The sequence below is a fragment of the Populus alba genome, chromosome 12 (assembly GCF_005239225.2).
Source record: "Populus alba chromosome 12, ASM523922v2, whole genome shotgun sequence".
NCBI classification, from domain to species: Eukaryota; Viridiplantae; Streptophyta; class Magnoliopsida; order Malpighiales; family Salicaceae; genus Populus; species Populus alba.
The window spans coordinates 1460260-1483457 of NC_133295.1; the positions used below are offsets into that span (position 1 = coordinate 1460260).

General features: G+C 37.1%; 1 protein-coding gene and 1 pseudogene across 1 annotated transcript; one reads left to right on the forward strand and one right to left on the reverse strand.

Moving 5' to 3' along the window:
* Positions 1 to 9078: 9078 nt before the first annotated feature.
* On the forward strand, positions 9079 to 11898 carry LOC118029615 (uncharacterized). The gene is made up of 2 exons (XM_035033515.2): positions 9079 to 11633; positions 11742 to 11898. The coding sequence occupies exon 1, from the start codon at positions 9200 to 9202 to the stop codon at positions 11609 to 11611; it is 2412 nt and encodes an 803-aa protein (XP_034889406.2). The 5' UTR covers positions 9079 to 9199; the 3' UTR covers positions 11612 to 11633; positions 11742 to 11898.
* A 528-nt stretch (positions 11899 to 12426) lies between these two features.
* The window catches only part of LOC140954347 (uncharacterized), a 40023-nt pseudogene continuing 29251 nt past the window's right edge, over positions 12427 to 23198 (reverse strand).

The following is a 23198-nucleotide window of genomic DNA, read 5'->3' on the forward strand; positions in this document are numbered from 1 at the left end:
TCGTATTAACACAAAAAACAAAACGAAGGTGGATTTATCCAGCAAAAATCTGTACCAAGGGTTGCTTTGTTGTCTTTTGTTGGCACACAAAAAGTATGATCCATATGACGAGCTGCAAAGGAAGAGCACATATATATTCATTGCTATTTTCTAAGCTATGAATACTTCTTCTTCTTCTGGGAAACACATAAATTGCTTAACCCTTCAAGAACACAGTCACCTGTTCTTGTTAATAATAGCAATAATAATCTATAGTGCATGCGAAGGGGTAGATCGATGTCCCCGAGAACAGGTGACTGTTTTAATTAGAGCATGAACTGTATCTGTTAGCCCAAAGACATGCTGCCAAAATGTCAATTTTGGAAATTAGTACTGTCGTGTTTCCAACGCTCACTCTTGTGTGGAAATATTTGCAAGTGAACCTTCAGTTCCATATTTATTCAGCACCACATGAAGAGTGGACACTATCTATACATCCAAGTTCCGAAGACTTGGAGATCAAGGACAGACCAAATGAAGATTGGTTCTCCCTTCAAACTCCATTAATTTTCCATTGTTTGTCAGTTTTCTAGATTCTGTTCAATAAAGCTATTGCCAGAACGTGTAGACTGGAGACTGGATTGAAGTGGACATAAGAAGGTGAGGATGACTCTTTAACTCTGCATGCCCACTTGCTTAAGCTGTGAGTAAACTACGATCGTAAATTATTAACAAGTTTTCTTCCTATATATTGAGGACGTTGTGGATTGAATTTCATGGAAATTATATAAAGCTAAAATGTATATAAAGAACATGTTGACTGTAGACTGGATTGAAGTGGACATAAGAAGGTGAGGATGACTCTTTAACTCTGCATGCCCACTTGCTTAAGCTGTGAGTAAACTACGATCGTAAATTATTAACAAGTTTTCTTCCGATTTTGTGGCTTAAATTTCTTGGAAATTATATTTTAGTGAGCATAGCAACCTTTGAGGACGACTAAATATTATTCATAAACATTCCTTGGTTCATCGCTGTGCTCTGTTTTCCTGTACTGGTTCAGTATAATGTTATTCATAAACATTCACTAAATATTGCATATTTAGGAAACTTCAGCGAAAGACTCTTAGTATTGCATTTAAGAATGAGTGGACATTATCTATGCATCCAAGTTCCGAAGACTTGGGGGTCAAGGACAGAACAAATGAAGATTGGTTCTCCCTTGTTGATGCTGAAAGAGAAAGACCTTTGAGGACGACCAATCCCACAGCATCTTGAGGGCAAGAACCTTCAAACTCCATTCCTTGGTTCATCGTTGTGCTCTGTTTTCCTTCAAGTCTTATTCAATTTTATATCAAGGTCAGAAAGCAATAGGTAATGGTCCAGAAAAGTCTTATTCAATTGCGAATATTTCCTCGCAAGGATTGGTGATTAAACAGGAGCACTGAGTGTTGGAAACACGGCAATATTAATTAATTTCCAAAATTAACATTTTTGTGCTCTGTTTTCCTGTCCGCTGCTCTGTTCACTAAATATTTAGGAAACTTGTAAAATAATAGTTTGAGCGGTTCTACACAATATACATGTAGGAAACTTGTAAAATAAGCATATTTAGGAAACTTCAGCGAAAGACTCTTAGTTTTGCATTTAAGAATGAACAATCGCATGCAAAACAATTCTAGGCAAAATTCACCATATACATGCATGAGGACTGATTTCAGCTGAAAATAATTATCCGTTTTCTTCCAACAACTTTCTATCCCCCCACAAGATTTTTAATAGTAAAAGGATTAATTAATTTTAAGAAAATTAACAACCCCTGAAAAGATATTTAATCCATTTAGAAAATAAATATTGTCATGTTCTATTCTTATTCTCATTAATAAAATATCTATTTGACATTCTCATTAATAAATCAATATTTTAGCCATTTTTATTTTTTATTTATTTATTTGACTAACCTACCTAGTTTCTTATAATAGCCTTTAAAGCTGATGTGCAACTAGAAATGTAGACTAAATTGTAAATTATTAAGAAGTTTTTCTTCCGATTTTGTGGATTGAATTTCTTGGAAATTATATTTTAGTGAGCATAGCAATCTTCGCATAAATCTTTTTTGTTTTATTTTATAAATATTTTATAATTAACAATTTTATTTTTTTTAATTAACATGAATGTCCAGCACCTCAATTTATGAACACTTGTATTAGTGAATTAAGGGACTTTGATTATCATTTTAATTTCATAGTTTAAATTATTTTTTATATTAGTGCGAAGTCATTGGTGCCAAGAAACAACAATTCAGTTTGAAGTCAACAGGGAATCAAGTGCCAAAAAATATATTTTAATTAAAAATACATTAAAATAATATGTTTTCAAAAAAACAAAAAATGGCATCGACATATTAAAAACATTGAAAATCATATAAAAAAAATCAATTTGATGCTTTACAGCTACCACTAGACGAGCTAAAAAGAAAGTTCTAATTAGCATTATAGGCCCATGTTGGGCTACAAAGTTTTATTTGTTTATTTTTATGACTTTTGATATAAAATGGTATAATATTGTGCAAGTGATATTTGTCCCCAATTATATAAAAGTCTTCCTAGATATTTGGCACAATCTCATGTTTAATAAATTTCAAATCATTGATAAATTTGATTTGAAAAATCAACTTTTGATGTCAACATCATGATCATCTTGTTCAATAGATGGGATTAATTCATCAATTTCAAGTAACATCTTCCATTATTCCTAGGAGTATAAAAATATTCTAAAGGCTTATATTTTTTCATCACCATTAATATTTTATAATAGATATTTATCACTTATTAATATCATGCAAGAGATATTTATTTAATGTTATGTAAGAATTATTTATCCTTTATTATTGATATAAGAAAGAAATGACTCTTTAGGTCATTTACTCCAGCAAAATGATAAGGTTTAGAAAGCTATAAATACTCATTAAATCATCCAAGTAAAAGGATTACAATCTTTATTTTTTATTGCATACATATTTTTTTAATTATTTGTTTATATAATGTAAAAGTTATTTTTTTTATTTAAAATAGAATAAGGAAATAAGAAAAATCAAAGTATATAAATTGAAAGATTGATAAGCAAGAAAAGTATTGTTTTTTTTTTTTAAAGTACTACTGAAATAAGCATGATTAAAATCAGTCAAATAACTATTTAATTACTTTTAATACTAAAAGGATTGGTTAATTTAATAAAAATTAGCAAACCCTAAAACACTATTTAATCCATTTAGGAAATCAATATTATCATGTTTTTGAAAATGCTTTTTTGTTTAAAAATGTATATCAAAATAATATTTTTGTGTTTTTTTTAAATTTATTTTTAAAAAAATTTCAATATTCTCATGTTCCTAATATGTTTTTGAAAATCAAATAACATTTTGATGTGTTGAAGTAAATAACACTTAGTTAACACCGGACTAGCTACAAAGAAAGATCTCAACAAAAATGTTAAAAGGAAATATTCGCAATTGAATAATTCAACCCTCAGTTCCGCATTCAGCACCACATGAAGATCAGACAATATCTAAATATCCAAGTTTCGAAGACTTTTCTGGACCTTTGCCTATTGCTTTCTGACCTTGATATAAAATTGACACTTCACGAGAGTCCCAAATTTACTGCAAGATCGGTTAGTACACTACAACAGCTAAGCACTGCACTCCTTCAGATTTTTCTTCGTACTAACACAAAAAACAAAACGAAGGTAGATGTTGTATGTAACTGCAGATTTATCCAGCAAAAATCTGTACCAAGGCTTGCATTGTTGTCTTTTGTTGGCATGGAACTTTTGTTGGCACACAAAAAGTATGATCCATAAGACGAGCTGGAAGAGCACAAACTGTATCTATTAGCACATATTCATTGCTATTTTCTAAGCTATGAAATGCTTCTTCTTCTTCTAGGAAACACATAAATTGCTCAACCCTTCAAGTACACAGTCACCTGTTCTTGTTAATAATAGCAATAATAATCTATCAGTCCAATCAGTATTAAGTTTATAAGCAAGCTAGGAATAATAGCGGGGTAGATCGATGTCCCCGAGAATAGCTGCCATAAGACGAGCTGCAAATGAAGTTCTAATTAGAGCATGAATTGTATCTGTTAGCGCAAAAACTTGCTGCCAAAATGTCAATTTTTGAAAATTAGTACTGCCGTGTTTCCAATGCTCATTCTTTTGTGGAAATATTTGCAAGTGAACCTTCAGTTCCGAAGACTTGGAGGTCAAGGACAAACCAAATGAAGATTGGTTCTCCCTTCAAACTCCATTAATTCTCCATTGTTTGTCAGTTTTCTAGCAACTGTTCAATAAAGCTGTTGCCAGAATCGTGTTGACTGGAGACTGGATTGAAGTGGACATAAGAAGGTGAGGATGACTCTTTATCTCTGCATGCCCACTTGCTTCAGCTGTGAGTAAACTACGATCGTAAACTATTAACAAGTTTTCTTCCTATATATTGAGGCTTGAATTTCTTGGAAATTATATTTTAGTGGGCAAAGCAATCTTCGCATAAATTTCATTGATAAATACAATTTGGGAAAACGTCTCTGAACATTCAAATTAAGCAGTCACGATTTTTTATTGTTTTTATCATGCTATAAATATTTCATGTAAAATTCGGCATTCATAATTATCTACCTTATTTATTAGCACTAATTGTGTTAGTGAATTAAGGGACCTCTCCTCGTGTGGAACTATTCGTTGAACGAAATTATTGGTTGCTTAATCTTGTTGTACAACTGTGGAATGGAATGGATTGGACATAAGAAGGTGAAGATGACTTTGTTTATTAATATTTTATTTCAATTATGCATACATAATCCCATAGTTTAAATTATTTATTATTTAGAATAGAAAAAGGAAAAATCAAAGCATATATCAATTGAAAGAATGAAAAGAATTTCTAAAAATCAAAGTAAATAACGTAACGATAATGCCGGGCGAGCTACAAAGAAAGTTCTAATTAATTAGCACACAGACTTGCTGCACTTCACTCAAATAGACTTGATCTCAACAAAAATGTTAAAGGAAATATTCGCAATTGAATAATTCAACCCTCAGTTCCATATTCAGCACCACATGAATACTCTTCTGGACCATTGCCTATTGCTTTCTCTTGTTTAGTCATCAACAAATTAAGGTAGCTCTCCTTGCGAGGAAATATTCGCAATTGAATAATTCAACCCTCAGTTCCACATTCAGCACCACGTGAAGAGTCGACACTATCTATACATCCAAGTTCCGATCGAAGACTTGGAGGTCAATGACAGACCAAATGAAGAGTGGTTCTCCCTTGTTGATGCTGAAAGAGAAAGACCTTTTAGGACGACCAATCCCACTGCATCTAATTGAGGGCAAGAACCTTCAAACTCCATTAATTCTCCATTGTTTGTCTGTACTTTTCTAGTAACGGTTCAACAAAGCTATTGCCAGAACGTGTCGTCTTACCTTCGGTGAAAACAGATCTAGGAAGTGTAATTAATGTGAATGAGATTGCAATAGTATAAGAAGGCATATTGTGATAAAATTATAAGAAGGTGCTGATTGGAAAATGAAATTAAAACATGGCCATGAATTCACGTGAATGAGATTATAATAGTATAAGAAGGCATATTGTGATAACACAAAAAAACAAAACGAAGGTGGATGTTGCATGTGACCGCAGATTTATCCAGCAAAAATCTGTACCAAGGGTTGCATTGTTGTCTTTTGTTGGCATGGAGTCTTATAGAAGACGAGGACGAGTGGTAGAAGTCCCCAGCAACGTACACTTCCCATAAGACGAGCTGCAGAGGAAGAGCACAAACTGTATCTATTAGAACATGTTCATTGCTATTTTCTGAGAAACATATAAATTGTTTAACCCTTCAAGTAAACAGTCCTATTAGCACATATTCATTGCTATTTTCTAAGCTATGAAATGCTTCTTCTTCTTCTGCGAAACACATAAATTGCTTAACCCTTCAAGTACACAGTCACCTGTTCTTGTTAATAATAGCAATAATAATCTATCAGTACATGCGAAGGGAGCATGAACGCTGCAAATGTCAATTTTGGAAATTAGTACTGCCGTGTTTCCAACGCTCACTCTTGTATGGAATTATTTGCAAGTGAACCTTCAGTTCCATGAAGAGTGGGATCACAAAATGCAGATTCGTTGTTTTTGCTGCCCAGATTACTTTCATGGAAAGGGAGTGATAGGGATAGAGGGGGAGTGATAGGTACATCCTGCACTCGTTTCTACACGATAAAAGAGTGGATGAAAGGGAGTTATCATTTTTCAGTCAATACGAAATCCTCAGCATCAGAAGGCAACCGCATCAAATAAGAAAGGCCATGTCTGCAGTGAGGAGCTTGTTACTAGCACTGTTAAATTGTTCTTTATACCCTATGAAACTTACTCCTACGCGTACCAGAAAGAGTACGAAAGCTGCTTAAAATGGTTGAGGACTTGAGGTCCCCCTCCCCCTCTATCCCTATCACTCCCTTTCCATGAAAGTAATTCCTTGCTGATGCTGAAATTAAGAGAAAGACCTTTTAGGAGGACCAATCCCACAGCATCTTGAGGGCAAGAACCTTCAAACTCCATTAATTCTCCATTGTTTGTCAGTTTTCTAGTAACAGTTCAATAAAGCTATTGCCAGAACGTGTTGACTGGAGACTGGATTGAAGTGGGCATAAGAAGGTGAGGATGACTCTTTAACTCTGCATGCCCACTTGCTTCAGCTGTGAGTAAACTACGTTCGTAAATTATTAACAAGTTTTCTTCCTATTTTGTGGCTTGAATTTCTTGGAAATTATATTTTAGTGAAAATTATAGCAATCTTCGCATAAATCTTATTGCTAAATACAATTTGGAAAAACATCTCTGAACATTCAAATTAAGCTGTCACGATTTTTAATTTTTTTTTATCTTACTTTAAAAATTTCACAATTAACTACCTTATTTATTAGCACTTGTGTTAGTGAATTAAAGGACTTCTCCTCGTGTGAAAATATTAGCTGAATGAATTTATTGGTTACTTAATCTTGTTGTACAGCTGCGGATTGGACATAAGAAGGTGAAGATAACTTTGTTTATCATTTATTTTTTCAATTATGCATACATAATCCCATAGTTTAAATTATTTATTATTTAGAATAGAAAAAGGAAAAATCAAAGTATATTAATTCAAGGAATGATAAGCAAGAAAAGTGTTTTAAAAAAAACAAAATATTACTAATCAAGATTTGTCAAATAACTATTTAGTTATTTTAAAACTAAAAGGATTAATTAATTTAAGAAATATTAGCAACCTCTAAAACACTATTTAATCTATTTAGAAAATTAATATTAGTTTTTTAATATTTTTTATGATTTTAATAAATTAATATTAAAAATTAAAAATAAATTTTAAAAATCATTACATTAATATATTTTTAATTAAAAAACATCGCTTTACGTTACCAGGCGCGCACTCATAAGGTGCCAATAAACAATTTAGTTTGCGCAATTTGAAGTCAATTTGATAGAACCTTGCATATTTCCATGGGTTTTACTCTTACGAGAGAGAATATTTGAGATTTGAGATTTGCTATAGTGCGGATGTTAGTATGGTGAGTTGGTGCACCTGAAGCTTGTAACCCTCTTGATTACTTCTGGATTGATCATCCAACTACGGTTGGCTCGATCTAAAAGTAGATTTTCCATTAGTAGTTCTGCTTTCAACACAAAAAATAAAAAATAATAGAATAACATGCATATTAAATATATATTTAAATTTGCAATTGATATAAAATCAAAAAAACCTACCATGCATACTAATATTAAAATTAACTATACTTAAATTAAAACAAGTATATAAATTGAAAGAATGATAAGCAAGAAAATTATTTTTAAAAACAACATATTACTAAATTAAGCATAGTTAGGAAATCAATATTAATTTTTTTTAAGTTTATTTTTTTTTATTTTATCCATTAATATTTTATTATTTTTTTGTATTTGTTTTTTGTGAATTTTTTTTTGAAAGTGACAAAGATTAACTCACACCTTTTTATTTCGATCTTCATTGAATCTTACTTTTAAAAATATTTTTTTTAAAATTAAATTAAATTAATTACATGAGAGGAAGCAAATTTTATTCAAACAAGCTATTGCCAGAACGTGGACATAATAGGTGAGGATGACTCTTTAACTCTGCAAGCCCACTTGTGGCTTATTAAGAAGTTTTCTTCCGATTTTGTGGCTTTGAATTTCTTGGAAATTACATTTTAGTGGGCAAAGCAATCTTCTCATAAATTTCATTGCTAAATACAATTTGGAAAAACATCTCTGAAGAAAGTCATTGCTTTGCGTAATTATTACTTTGCCAAGAAACAACAATTCAGTTTGCGCAATTTGAAGTCAACAAGGAATCTTGTTTAATATACTTTGCCGCGTTTCCAACACTCACTCACTCTTGTACTTGAGATTTGATTTCGTCTTTACATGTTTTACACATCCTATGTCAGTATACAATCTAAGATTAGTTTGTCTATAAATACTACTAATAATGTCTTTCTTCATTCCTCATCTCTCCCAAATATACTTTGAATCCTGTAAGGCCAGCCAAACATGGGGTTTCCACCTATTTCATCTCTCTCTTTCATTCTGTTTCTCTTCCATTTCCATTCAACTATTTCTTCTTCTCATTTCTGTGCTCCTCACCAAAGCCTTTCTTTGCTCCAATTCAAAGAGTCCTTTTCCATTAGTAGCTCTGCTTCTTCGGATGATTGCCATCCCAAGACAGAGTCGTGGAAAGAGGGTACAGACTGCTGCTTGTGGGATGGCGTCACCTGTGACATGAAAACAGGGCATGTCACTGGACTGGACCTTGCTTGCAGCATGCTTTATGGCACCCTCCATTCCAATAGCACCCTTTTCTCCCTGCATCATCTTCAAAAGCTCGACCTCTCTGACAATGATTTCAATAACTCCCATATTTCTTCTCGATTTGGCCAGTTCTCCAATCTGACACTTCTTAACCTAAATTTCTCAGTCTTTACAGGACAAGTTCCTTCGGAAATAACTCACCTCTCCAAGTTGGTTTCACTTGATCTCTTTTTCAATGACTATCTGAGTCTAGAACCAATTTCTTTTGACAAGCTTGTTCGAAACCTAACCAAGCTTAGAGAACTCGATTTGAGTTTCGTAGACATGTCACTAGTTGTTCCCGATTCCTTGATGAATCTGTCCTCTTCTCTGTCATCACTGAAACTCAGTTTCTGTGGATTGCAGGGTAAACTCCCATCCTCAATGGGGAAATTTAAGCACCTGCAGTACTTGGATCTTGGAGGGAACAATATTACTGGTCCAATTCCATATGATTTTGATCAACTCACTGAGTTGGTTTCACTTGATCTCTCTTTCAATGACTATCTGAGTCTAGAACCAATTTCTTTTGACAAGCTTCTTCGAAACCTAACCAAGCTTAGAGTACTCGATTTGAGTTGGGTAGACATGTCACTAGTTGTTCCCGATTCCTTGATGAATCTGCCTTCTTCTTTGTCATCGCTCATACTCAATTCCTGTGGATTGCAAGGAATCTATCCACTTGAAAACCTTGTACAGCTCACCGATTTAGACCTCTCAAGTAACAATTTGAGCGGTCGGATCCCATCATCACTTGGAAACCTTGTACAGCTCACCGATTTAGACCTCTCAAGTAACAATTTGAGCGGTCAGATCCCATCATCACTTGGAAACCTTGTACAGCTCACCGATTTAGATCTCTCAATTAACAATTTGAGCGGTCAGATCCCATCATCACTTAGAAACCTTGTACAACTCACCGATTTAGACCTCTCAAGTAACAATTTGAGCGGTCAGATCCCATCATCACTTGGTAATCTCACACATCTCACCTCTTTAGACCTCTCATCTAACAATTTGAACTGTGAGATCCCATCATCACTTGGAAACCTTGTACAGCTCACCCATTTAGACCTCTCAAGTAACAGTTTTAGCAGTCAAATCCCATCATCACTTGGTAATCTCACACAGCTCATCTCTTTAAACCTCTCAAATCTCTATTCCAATAAATTTAGGGGTCAAGTTCCAGATTTTTTAGGTAGCCTAGTCAATCTTTCATATTTAGATTTATCCAATAATCAACTAGTAGGCACAATACCATCCTTTTTGTTTCTTCTTCCTTCTTTAGATTATATTGATCTCCATAACAATAATCTCATAGGTAATATAAGTGAGCTCCAACACGATTCATTGAGATTCCTTGATTTGAGCAATAACCACTTGCATGGTACAATCCCAAGTTCGATTTTCAAACAAGAGAACTTGCACGTCCTTATTCTTGCGTCCAATAGTAAATTGACAGGTGAGATTCCTTCTTCTATTTGCAAGCTGAGATTCCTTCGCGTCCTGGACTTGTCCAACAACAGCTTGAGTGGTTCTATGCCATTATGTTTGGGGAACTTCAGCAGCATGCTCTCAGTATTGCATCTCAGCATGAACAATCTTCAAGGCTCTATCCCTTCAACATTTTCAAAGGATAATAGCTTGGAATATCTCAACCTCAATGGAAATGAATTGGAAGGGAAAATACCACCGTCCATCATCAACTGCACAATGTTGGAAGTTCTTGATCTTGGCAACAATAAGATTGAGGATATATTTCCTTATTTTCTAGAAGCGCTTCCAGAGCTGCAAATTCTTGTCCTAAAATCCAATAAACTCCAAGGTTTTGTGAAAGGTTCAACTACATACAATTCCTTCTCTAAATTATGTATTTTTGACATCTCTAACAATAATTTTAGTGGGCCATTGCCAACTGGGTATTTCAATACGCTTGAAGCAATGATGGTCTCAGATCAAAACATGATTTACATGGGTGCATCAAGAGGTGGATTAGCATACGAAAGAGAGTACAATTCCATAAGTTATGTCTATTCCACAGAGATGACATGGAAAGGTGTAGAAATTGAGTTTACAAAGATTCAAAGTACTATCAGAGTACTTGATTTGTCAAATAACAATTTCACCGGAGGGATTTCAAAAGTGATAGGAAAGCTTAGAGCACTCCAACAGCTCAACCTTTCTCATAATTCCCTTACAGGTCATATCCAATCATCATTCGGAAATTTGACCAATTTGGAATCATTAGATCTATCTTCAAATTTGCTTACCGGAAGGATTCCAACGCAGCTGGGGGGTCTAACATTTCTTGCAATCCTAAACCTTTCACATAACCAACTCGAGGGGCGTATACCAAGTGGAGAGCAGTTCAACACCTTTACTGCAAGCTCATTTGAAGGAAACTTGGGTTTATGTGGATTTCAAGTACTAAAAAGATGTTACGGTGATGAGGCACCAGCATTACCGCCATCAAGCTTTGATGAAGGAGATGATTCAACATTGTTTGGAGAAGGATTTGGATGGAAAGCTGTGACAATGGGGTATGGATGCGGGTTTGTGTTTGGAGTTGCAACGGGATACGTTGTGTTTAGAACAAAAAAGCCTTCATGGTTTCTTAGGATGGTTGAAGATAAATGGAATCTCAAGACCAGAAAAACAAAGAAGAATGCTGGCAGATATGGTGCTAGAAGAAACTAAATAATGCAATTGATATTTTCAAGTAAGTTTTGCAAGCATTTGAGTTTTCAAATTTTATGTTCACAATTTATGTTAGTCTATCTTTTCTGTACTCTTTCGTTTGATCAGTCTTACCTTTCTAATTTTGCAGTACAAACAAGATATCAAGTGGATTTGACATTGAAACAACAGTAGGGTGGCATATTCCCTTTACTTTTTTCTCTTTTTTTTTTTAAGTTTCAAGGTTAATTGGGTGTTACTTTAATGAAAAAGAATCCATGTATGTAATAGGTCAAGAATGCAAAGTTATAAAGCTATGAACAGATTGCTTACAAACTTACGAGTGTGCAAGCAAATTTAAGAATTAAAACAATTCTTATAAATTTTAAAGAACAAAACTTGATTGATCGATTTTGTTCTCACAACAACAACAATATTTACAAGCAAAATAGAGTAATTCTGATAACTTGTAAGTCATGAATGACTATTAAAAAGAGTAACAAACCCATCTCAAAAGGTACAAACAATGTTCCACAACTCTTACACAAATCCAAAATCATCAACAAAATCAGTCAACATTTTTTATTGACAAGTTTATATCTAAAGCAAAAGAAAGCAAGATAGGTACTAATACCATGTTAAGAGCTCTATGCTACAACAAATCTACAATTCTGAGTCGCCTAAAAACAACATATTCTACTTAGAACATTTCAGAATTGGAAAAAATTAAAATAATTTAAAATACAATTTCTCTTGGCCTCATATTAAGGAAAAAAAAAACAAATGAATATTTCAAGGGTCCTGATTATCCAACTGAAGATTCAAGATTTGAGATACTACGAGTTTAGAGAGTCCATTAGTTGTGTCTTGAACCTGATAGTCATCTAACTGCCTTGGCCACCTAGGTGAATGAGAGCTTGACCTAGTCTTAGTTGGTGTGCCATGAACTCTCTGCAAGTCTGTCAGGCACAATGGCCTTGGATAGAGTACTGTTAGGATACTGGTATGCAAACTCGACAAGATAAAAGGTAAGGGATATGATAAAATGAGAAATAAGACACAAGAATTTACATGGTTCACCCAATTAGGCTACGTCCACAGACAAGTATAAAATGATTTTACTAAGTAATATGAGAATTACAACCTCTCTCAAATAATAGGAGAACAACTAAGAATCTTTCTATTACTAAGAGAAAACACATCACTTACTCTCTCACAAATACCTCACAACTTTGTGGGATTACTCTGTATTCACTATTCTCTTCTTCTCTCTATCTTGGTATGCATTTAAGGCTTGGATGCATTGCCTATTAATTTATAGGCAAGAGTTAGGGGACAAAGACCAAAGATCATGACACCAATTATACCATAAATTATGCTAACAACTCATCTCCACTCATACTCCATCAATTATACCAACAACTCATCTTCCACTTATTTTTGTCTAACAACTCATTTTCCACTAATTATGTGGATGTAATTAAATGAAATTAAGTGGCTTCACAAGCACAATAGGCAACAATTACCAAAACTTTTCCATGACACCCTCAGGCATGCATGGGATTTCTATGCAAATTTTACAAATCAATAAAAATACCTTGAAGAATTAGCTGAGAATATAACAAATCACTAGATTTTTCCCCTTTGTTCTCCTCATCCAATAGGTCCCTAATAGGAAAATAAGCTACTTTCTTGCAAGGTTCAAGAAGATCTGAACCAGAGGAGCCCTCACACAAAATTGCTATACAGTCAAAGTCAATTTTGCTTTTGATTTTCTCCCTTTTCAAAACAATCTTCAAGATCTCAGCCCTCTCTCTTTGATCAGGTATCCCAATTTCAAAGGCCTGAGGAAGACGCCGGAGGATTGCTTCATCGAGTTCTTAAGGTCAGCTGGTTGCAGCAAGTAACATCTCTTGTGCGTTCTCTGTAAAAATAGTATCACTGAGTCCTCTCAGGCCAGGCCCGTGAATAAATCACACTTCCACAAATCTTACATAAAAACACATTCTAGCAAGTTACTGCATAAAAAGACTACACAAATGCAAGACTTGTTTCAAGAGTAGGAACTCACGATCTGTAGCAAACCCATCCCATAATGCCATGAACTCAGTCTTCATGTTGTTACAAAGCATTTGCAATCAGAAGGTTTCATAATTGAAAAGTTGGTTTTCGAATCCTAATTTCATCATAATAACCCAATTACAATCGATTTGATGTATTCAAAGTAATTTAATAATATTTTTTAATATTAATCTCAGAATTTGAATATATTAAACAACTTTATTATACTTAATCTATCTCTGACAAACTCCCTCTGGCGTTAACAAACCTAACCTTATACTTTTTCCTCCAAGAAACAATTCCTAATGATACTTGAGAACGATCCTGTTTCCCTCATGTTTATATCAGATAATGCACTTCATATTCCATCATCTTGAGAATGGCCTCCTAACATTGAGAAGAATAGAGAAGTAACGAATTATTTGATAATTCAGAGAGCAGCCGCCCTGTATTTCTTTCTTTTCTTCTTGAAAACAAAACGTTACAGAGAAGTTCTCTTATATAGAGAAACCCTTCCCAAGATAACCATCTAGGTAAGTTACGTTAATCCCATATATATCGGGATATATACAATTATAGAATATTGAAATATAATTCCTATATTGGATTCTACAGCTCATGCTAACATTAATTCCTAAACTGTACAGCTCACGCTAACACTCCCCCTCAAGTTGGTGCGAAGATATCTTCGATGCCCAACTTGTTAAGTGAGTCACGAAAGTTTTTGTTGGAAACAGCCTTTGTGAGCATATCAACAAGTTGGTCTTCTGATCTGACAAAAGGAAAGCAAATCACTCCTTCTTCAAGATTCTGTTTAATGAAATGCCGGTCTATCTCGATATGCTTCGTCCGGTCATGCTGAATTGGATTTTGAGAAATGGCAATTGCAGCTTTATTATCGCAGTACAGGTTCATTCCTGACTTAGGAGTGAAACCAATTTCAGAGAGTAGTCTTCTAATCCAAAGAAGTTCGCAAAGGCCTTTAGCCATTCCCCTGAACTCAGCCTCAGCGCTCGACAAAGCTACTACTTTCTGCTTTTTACTCCTCCATGTAACCAAGTTTCCACCAACAAAAGTGAAGTAGCCAGATGTAGATTTTCTATCAAACACATTTCCTGCCCAGTCAGCATCTGTGTAACCTTCAATACCCAAATGACTATTCTTCGAGAACATAAGTCCTCTTCCTGGAGCTGATTTTAGGTACTGAAGTATTCGACTAACTGCATCCATGTGATCCTTGCTAGGACAATGCATGAATTGGCTAACTAGGCTGACAGCGTAAGAAATATCTGGACGAGTATGAGATAAGTAAATCAGTTTACCTACCAATCATTGATACCTGTCTTTATCAGCTGGTTCCTGATCAGGATACACTCCCAGTTTTTGATTCTGAATGGTTGGAGTGTCTGCTGGTTTGCAGTCAAGCATTCCTACTTCAGTCAGTAGGTCCAATACATACTTTCTTTGTGATAGAAAAATTCCCCGCCTTGATCTCGCCACTTCAATCCCTAAGAAGTACTTAAGTCCACCTAAGTTCTTCATTTCAAATTCGGTAAATAGCTGCTCTTGCAATCTTTTAATTTCTTCTTCATCATCTCCTGTAATGATCATATCATCTACATAAATTATCAGGATAATTACCTTTCCTTGTTGCTTCTTCAGGAAGAGGGTATGATCTGAGTTGCTTTGTTGAAAACCATACTTTCTCATAGCCATGCTAAATCGACCAAACCATGCACGTGGTGACTGCTTTAATCCATATAAAGCCCGTTGTAATCTGCAGACAGTTCCAGGTGTGGTTGAAATATATCCTGGTGGGATATCCATATACACTTCCTCCTCAAGGTCTCCATGAAGGAAGGCATTTTTCACGTCAAATTGGTGTAATGGCCAATCTAAATTTGCAGCCAAGGATAACAAAACTCTGACTGTGTTCAGTTTTGCTACTGGAGAAAACGTCTCCTGATAATCTATCCCATAAGTCTGTGTGTACCCCTTCGCTACCAATCTTGCCTTGTGTCGCTCAATGGATCCATCTGCTTTATATTTTGTGGAGAATACCCATTTACACCCAACAATTTTCTTCCCTGGTGGTAACGTGACAATGTCCCACGTTCTATTCTTTTCTAAGGCTGCCATTTCTTCTTGGATTGCTTGGGACCATTTGGGATCTGCTAATGCTTCATGAATTCCATAGGGGACAGGGCAGGAGGACAACTTGTATGCAAAGGCCTTGAGAGGCATAGGTAGTCTTTGTGTGGATACATAATTTGAGACGGGGTACTTTGATTTTTTTCCTGCAATATCTGGTGAGTATCGGGCTGGAGGCTTGCCTCTGTTCTGCCTGAAAGGTAAGTGATAGCTAGCGGAAGAATCCAAAATATTACTGGTGGATGGTGTAGGAGAAATTACCTCAGGAATATCCTCATGCAAAGGAGTGTCATTGTCGGGTACTTGAAGAGAGGGGGTTTTAATGCACTCTGTTACTGCAACATCTTCAGCTGGAGCTGGAACCGTGACCAATTTCTCAACAGCTTCATTCTCAGCTGGAGTTGAAACCGTGACCATATTCTCATCTGGAGTTGGAACCGTGACCATATTCTCAACAGCTTCATTCTCAGCTGGGGTTGAAACCGTGACCATATTCTCATCTGGAGTTGGAACCGTGACCATATTTTCAACAGCTTCAGTTGTCCACCACTTCTTCTCTTCATCCCATGTCTCCCCCTGGAGAGGAGAAGTTGATGCCGTGGGTGAGTAGAAATATTTAGACTCTAGAAAAGTAACATCCATTGTAGTATAGAGTCGTTTGGTTTTAGGATCATAGCAGCGGAATCCCTTCTTATTCAAGCCATACCCAAGAAACATACAGCGAACAGCACATGGTTCAAGTTTTGTTCTGTCGCACGTGTGCGGCGGCGCGGCGATCGTCCACCCCAACCCTTCATGAGGGTGTGGTATGTTGTATATTTGGCATGGAAAATATGGTGAGACAAGGAGTTCTTTGTCTCTAAGCTAAAAATGGACTGGGAGTCGCCACCTAGTATTCTGGTTACTAGGAACCCTTACTGGTCTTTAGAGATCAGGTACGGAGACTGGTTGCGTAAAGGGAAGGTGTTAGCACCCCAACTACACCCTACCTAAGGTAGGCTGCATTGTTTTGTCTAATAAAATCTAAGTCATGTTGTGGTTTCCTATTGTCCAAAATATGCATTACATGTAATGTCATACGCCGGGTTCTATTGTCCAAACAAAAAGAATTAAATATCCGGAATACGCATTACGTGTAATGTCATACCCCAGGTTCTATTGTCCAAAAAAAAAAAGAATTAAATATCCGGAATATGCATTACGTGTAAAGTCATACCCCGGATACTAAGAGACAAACAAAATAAAATTTTTGTTGTTTTTGAAATATTGGCCAATATTCTCTTGACTTTAATAAACTGGTTATTAAAGCCAAAATGCATGCTAAAATATTTTTTTGGTGTATGAAAAATACAATATGAATTTTTTAGCTTTGAGACACTTGGCCGTATGGACAAAAACATTTTTTTTCTCTTTTTTCATTTTTTTTGTATTTTTGGAAGTTTTTTGACGAAAACCGGGTATTTGAAAATCAGATTTTTGTATGTTTAACAACATAAAAAAAAAATACAACCAAATATTAATCAAAACGACATAAAAATTACATGGAAAAATAAAATGCTGAAAAAAATATTTTTTATTTTTTTTTAATGGGCCGGATCAGGCCCAAATATATGGGCTGGGCCGAACCTGGCCCAAAGAATGGGCTAGTTACTGTGCACATAGTAACCGGGTTACTGTGTGCACAGTAACCAGAGAATTAATCTGCGGGTTACTGTGCACATGCACAGTAACCGTGAATTAATTAGCGAGTTACTGTGCACAGCACAGTAACTTGCTAATTAATCTTCATCTGCTGCAGAACGTAAACGTTCTGCATGCAGATGAAACTGAACAAAAAAAAACGATGGGAAAGGCTACCTGGAGCGGTGGTGATGTTGGCAACAACTGTTGTGGCAGGGGTGGCGGCGGCGGAACTGGCTGTTCGCGGTGGCCGGCGGTGCTGTTTTCCTCTCTCTCTCTCCTCTGTTTTACTCTCTTCTCTGCTTCTTATTCTTCTATTTCGCTCTCTCTCCCTTCTCTTCTGCTTTCTTCTCTCTGTCTCTCCCTTCTCTTCTCTCCTTTCCTGTCTCTCCCTTCTCCCCTCTATTTATAGAGCCCGTGAGCATGTTTTTTCCATTGTGGAGCCAAGGAACAGGTCATGCGGCGGCTGGTCGGGCGCGGCTGTCCAGGCGTGCCTCCCTTAGTTTCGGCGGTGCGGTAGGTGGTCGGCCAATGTCTTCGGTCGGTGGGCTAGAGGGACCGGTGTCATTAAATATGCATTCTTTTTCCTTCTTTGCTGCTGTGTGTTCGGCGGGGAAGAAAGGGGAACAGTGCCGTTCAAAACGGCACTGTTTAACTTTTTTTTCTTTTTGTATTTATTATTTTTTTATGGGGACCCAAAAATGGGTTACAACAGTTGCCCCCCTCTTTACAATGCTTACGGAGCAAAGATTTGTGCATAGTAAGTGTTGTAAAGAAAAAAAAATAACATTGGTCTTCTGAAACAGGTCGTCTCAAAATTTGATTGACCTAAAACTTCAACCGGACCCAAAGTCCTGTGTATGGTTTGGCTAAACTGAGATTCCTTTCGCCAATCCCCTTTAACCCGAAAAAAAAGGAAAGAATGTGAAGTGTGGTCTCATTGTAATGGGTGACCTACCCAGATATAAAACATGGAGAATTGGTCGCATTGTAATGGGTGACCTACCCAGAAAAATGTTGGTGAAGGCTCAAAGGCGCACTTAAAATGGAGGTAGGGTTAGAAAACGCACTACCGAAGGGATTAGGGCTCAAAGGCGCACTCAAAATGGAGGTGAGGGCTCAAAGGCACACTTAAAATGGAGGTAGGGTTAGAAAACGCACTACCGAAGGAATGAGGGCTCAAAGGCGCACTCAAAATGGAGGTGAGGGCGGCTCAAAGGCACACTTAAAATGGAGGTAGGGTTAGAAAACGCATTACCGAAGGAATGAGGGCTCAAAGGCGCACTCAAAATGGAGGTGAGGGCTCAAAGGCGCACTCAAAAGGAGGTAGGGTTAGAAAACGCACTACCGAAGGGATGAGGGCTCAAAGGCACACTCAAAATGGAGGTAGGGTTAGAAAACGCACTACCGAAGGGATGAGGGCTCAAAGTTGCACTCAAAATGGAGGTGAGGGCTCAAAGGCGCACTCTAAATGAGGTAGGGTTAGAAAACGCACTACCGAAGGGATGAGGGCTCAAAGGCACACTCAAAATGGAGATAGGGTTAGAAAACGCACTACCGAAGGGATGAGGGCTCAAAGGCGCACTCAAAAGGAGGTAGGGTTAGAAAACGCACTACCGAAGGGATGAGGGCTCAAAGGCGCACTCAAAATGGAGGTGAGGGCTCAAAGGCGCACTCTAAAGGAGGTAGGGTTAGAAAACGCACTACCGAAGGGATGAGGGCTCAAAGGCGCACTCAATAATGGAGGTAAGGGCTCGAAGGCGCACTCAAAAGGAGGTAGGGTTAGAAAACGCACTACCAAAGGGATGAGGGCTCAAAGGCGCACTCAAAATGGAGGTGAGGGCTCCAAGGCGCACTCAAAGGGAGGTAGGGTTAGAAAACGCACTACCAAAGGGATGAGGGCTCAAAGGCGCACTCAAAATGGAGGTGAGGGCTCAAAGGCGCACTCAAAAGGAGGTAGGGTTAGAAAACGCACTACCCAAGGTATGAGGGCTCAAAGGCGCACTCAAAATGGAGGTGAGGGCTCAAAGGCGCACTCAAAAGGAGGTAGGGTTAGAAAACGCACTACCAAAGGGATGAGGGCTCAAAGGCGCACTCAAAAGGAGGTAGGGTTAGAAAACGCACTACCAAAGGGATGAAGGCTCAAAAGCGCACTCAAAATGGAGGTGAGGGCTCAAAGGCGCACTCAAACGGAGGTGAGGGTTAGAAAACGCACTACCAAAGGGGTGAGGGCTCAAAGGCGCACTCAAAAGGCGGTGAGGGCTCAAAGGCGCACTCAAAAGGCGGTGAGGGCTCAAAGGCGCACTCAAACGGAGGTGAGGGCTCAAAGGCGCACTCTAAAGGAGGTAGGGTTAGAAAACGCACTACCGAAGGGATGAGGGCTCAAAGGCGCACTCAAAATGGATGTTGAAACACTGATCTGTCAATGTTGAAAAAAAATGCATTATGATTGATATGCATGTAGACTTACCTGAGAAATATAGGCCCCCATTTCTTCATGGTGTCCTTCTTCTCTCTCAAAAGTTGTAGTGTTGGTAGTAAACTTCGATGGCTTTTCCACTTTTGCTTACTCGGGTTACATATTGTGATCTTGACCTCTGGGAAGGGTTTGATGTCATCTTACATCTTTGTCCTTCACCCTTTATCTCAAGAGTTGCCAATTTTGCCCGACATTTTCCTTAGAACAGGAATCATGGAGCCAGCCCTACCATGTGTTTTTGATTGCCCCCCAGCTTGATCATGCCCCCCAAGTGTTCAACTTGGGTTTAGTTTGGGGTGAGGATATGTGAAAGTAAGTTTGGGTTTTTTGTACAATGAAATGTTTTCATGCAAAATTTTTGGAACTTCCAAGTTATTCCAATCACAAAAATTATTTTGACATTTGTTCAAAATAAACTTGTTCTCAAAAATTCAAGTGATTCCTATGGACAGGTTTCTTGAAGTGATGAAAGCTTTTTGCTTTTGGTTAAAGATGAAGGTGACATCTGGTTGGTCACAAAAGGTGTAAATGTCAATTTGAGGGTTATTGAGAACCGATTGATTCAAAGCATTTATTTTATTTGTATGAATAATGATTTGACTCGCACGAGAAAGCACTGCATACCAATCTAGATTGCTTGCCTTTGATCAGAAAGGGCTTGATTAGGCACGTAATGTAGGCTTGGGCTTTTGGCTATGAAGAAAATGATATATGTAGGCTCAAAAGGTGTTTAAGGGACTTTAAGACTAAGGATCACAAGTGCTTATATCCCAAACTCTTTTGTTCAAACATTCCTCGACCTTGTAATTGATTTGTAAAATGGTCCACGGTGCCCCCCAGTATTGGGCTTGGGCTCTTTCTCTTTGTTTTTGTTTTCTTCATTTGATTTTGAGCATCATTGCATTTGCTTTGTTTTTTTGCTCAAAATTTTTGGATCCTTTGGATTTTTCTTCATGCCCCCCTAGCTTTGTACGGGCACCTTTGATCATTGAGAATTTTCTTTTATGCCCCCCAGTATTGTTTGGGCACTTTTATTGTTGAAGACTTTTTTATGCCCCCAAGAGTTATTTGAGCACTTTCAATCATTATGGATTTTTTTGCACTTGCCCCCCAGTGTAGGGGTGTGATCCTAGCCAGGGTCATTTTTTCAAGAAAATGTATTAGGCTCAAAAGGGGACTGCAAATGATATATTTCAACTTTGTGAAAGGATTATCAAAGATAGCCTTTCTTCATCTCAAATGCATGCATTTAGGATCGGTAAGCCTTGCTTTCATGCGAGTATGCAATGTGATTTCTCATTATTCATGCAAATAAAACCCAGCTTTTGGAGTCACTTCATGTTTTTTTTTTTTTTTTTGGGTTTTCTAGGTGTATGGTTACCTCTCTAAGGAATCACCTGAATTTCCAGAACTCGTTTGTTTCGGACAAATATCAACACGATTTTTGTTTTTGTACTAAGCTTTGAATTCCAAAAAATCCTTATGAAAACATAGGATCATGCATTGTTTTGGGAACAAAAAGGGAAACGCACCACAAGATTTTGGGTGCGATTGTTTTATGCTTAAAGGTTATGTTCAATGTGTTATTTGCATGAAACAACAAAAATGAAAGCATGTGATGAACACAGCAGCACATGATCTTATTAACAAGAAAGGCTTAATAGACAGGGAAAGTCTTGTGGAATTTTGAGCCAAATTACCAACAAAACTGGGATAGGTTGAAACAAAAAATCAAGTTTTTGCAGGCATGATCAAACAGAGGTAGTTATTTTGGCAGAGCAAGAACAGGCTTCATTCTGCAATGGTGATGCAATTTCCCTTCAAATTGTGTTGAGGCTCTTGATCATATGGGCCCTCAATGTCTTCAGGTTGAGTCTTTGCTGGGGTTTGAACAAAAATGATAGGTCAATTGGAAGGACCTTCACCAGAGGCATTTCTCCATATATGCTCGAGTAAGCTAGAGGTGAGTCAAGCTTTTGTTCAGAGACTCCAACTCTTCTTGAAAATGGATGTTGCGGCGAGCACGCTTCTTTATCTCCAATGTTTTTTTCCACTCAAAATTGGGTGTTGTAGATTCATAGGGGACCTATCTTTCTTTTCAAGTGCATGCATGACAAATGTATGAACATGAAGTCTATATGATGAACTCGCCCTTCGAGGGGTGACAACATGGTCGTAACTCTTGTATGATGAAACAAGAATCTTGATTCTTGCACAAACTCTACAATGAAAATTTTCTGAGTGATGGTCATTGTGTCACCCATAAGTCTGGAGTTCAAGATGCTTCAAGAAGGGCTTGCTCGGATGCAAAACAATGTATACGGAGCATACATCCTAAAGGCTGGTTCTAATCTTTTTAAATGAGACAAAAGGTAGGTTTACTATTTGGTCTCTAAAAAAAGGGACTCTCATTGTCCCAGTGATCGCCCTCGTGGAGGCAATATGGGGGCTTGTAGGCAATGAGATGGTACGTGTACCAACCATTACCAGTCTAAGCACTCAACGAAGAGTTGGGGTTTACACAAACTTAAACCTTGACTAAAAGTCGTAAGGTAAGCTGCTAGTCCCCCACTTAACTTAAAGTTTTTCAGTACAAACTCTCATATGAATGATGCATGACACAATCTATAATGCATGAACAAATATGTACAAATTTAAAGCATATGAGCAAATAACTAAGGGAAATTCATCTTAAAAATAAAACACAATAAATCCAAAGAAAAAAACTAGACAAAACAATGCTTAGTCCACAAGGTCCCCAGTGGAGTCGCCATTCTGTCGCACGTGTGCGGCGGCGCGGCGATCGTCCACCCCAACCCTTCATGAGGGTGTGGTATGTTGTATATTTGGCATGGAAAATATGGTGAGACAAGGAGTTCTTTGTCTCTAAGCTAAAAATGGACTGGGAGTCGCCACCTAGTATTCTGGTTACTAGGAACCCTTACTGGTCTTTAGAGATCAGGTACGGAGACTGGTTGCGTAAAGGGAAGGTGTTAGCACCCCAACTACGCCCTACCTAAGGTAGGCTGCATTGTTTTGTCTAATAAAATCTAAGTCATGTTGTGGTTTCCTATTGTCCAAAATATGCATTACATGTAATGTCATACGCCGGGTTCTATTGTCCAAACAAAAAGAATTAAATATCCGGAATACGCATTACGTGTAATGTCATACCCCAGGTTCTATTGTCCAAAAAAAAAAGAATTAAATATCCGGAATATGCATTACGTGTAAAGT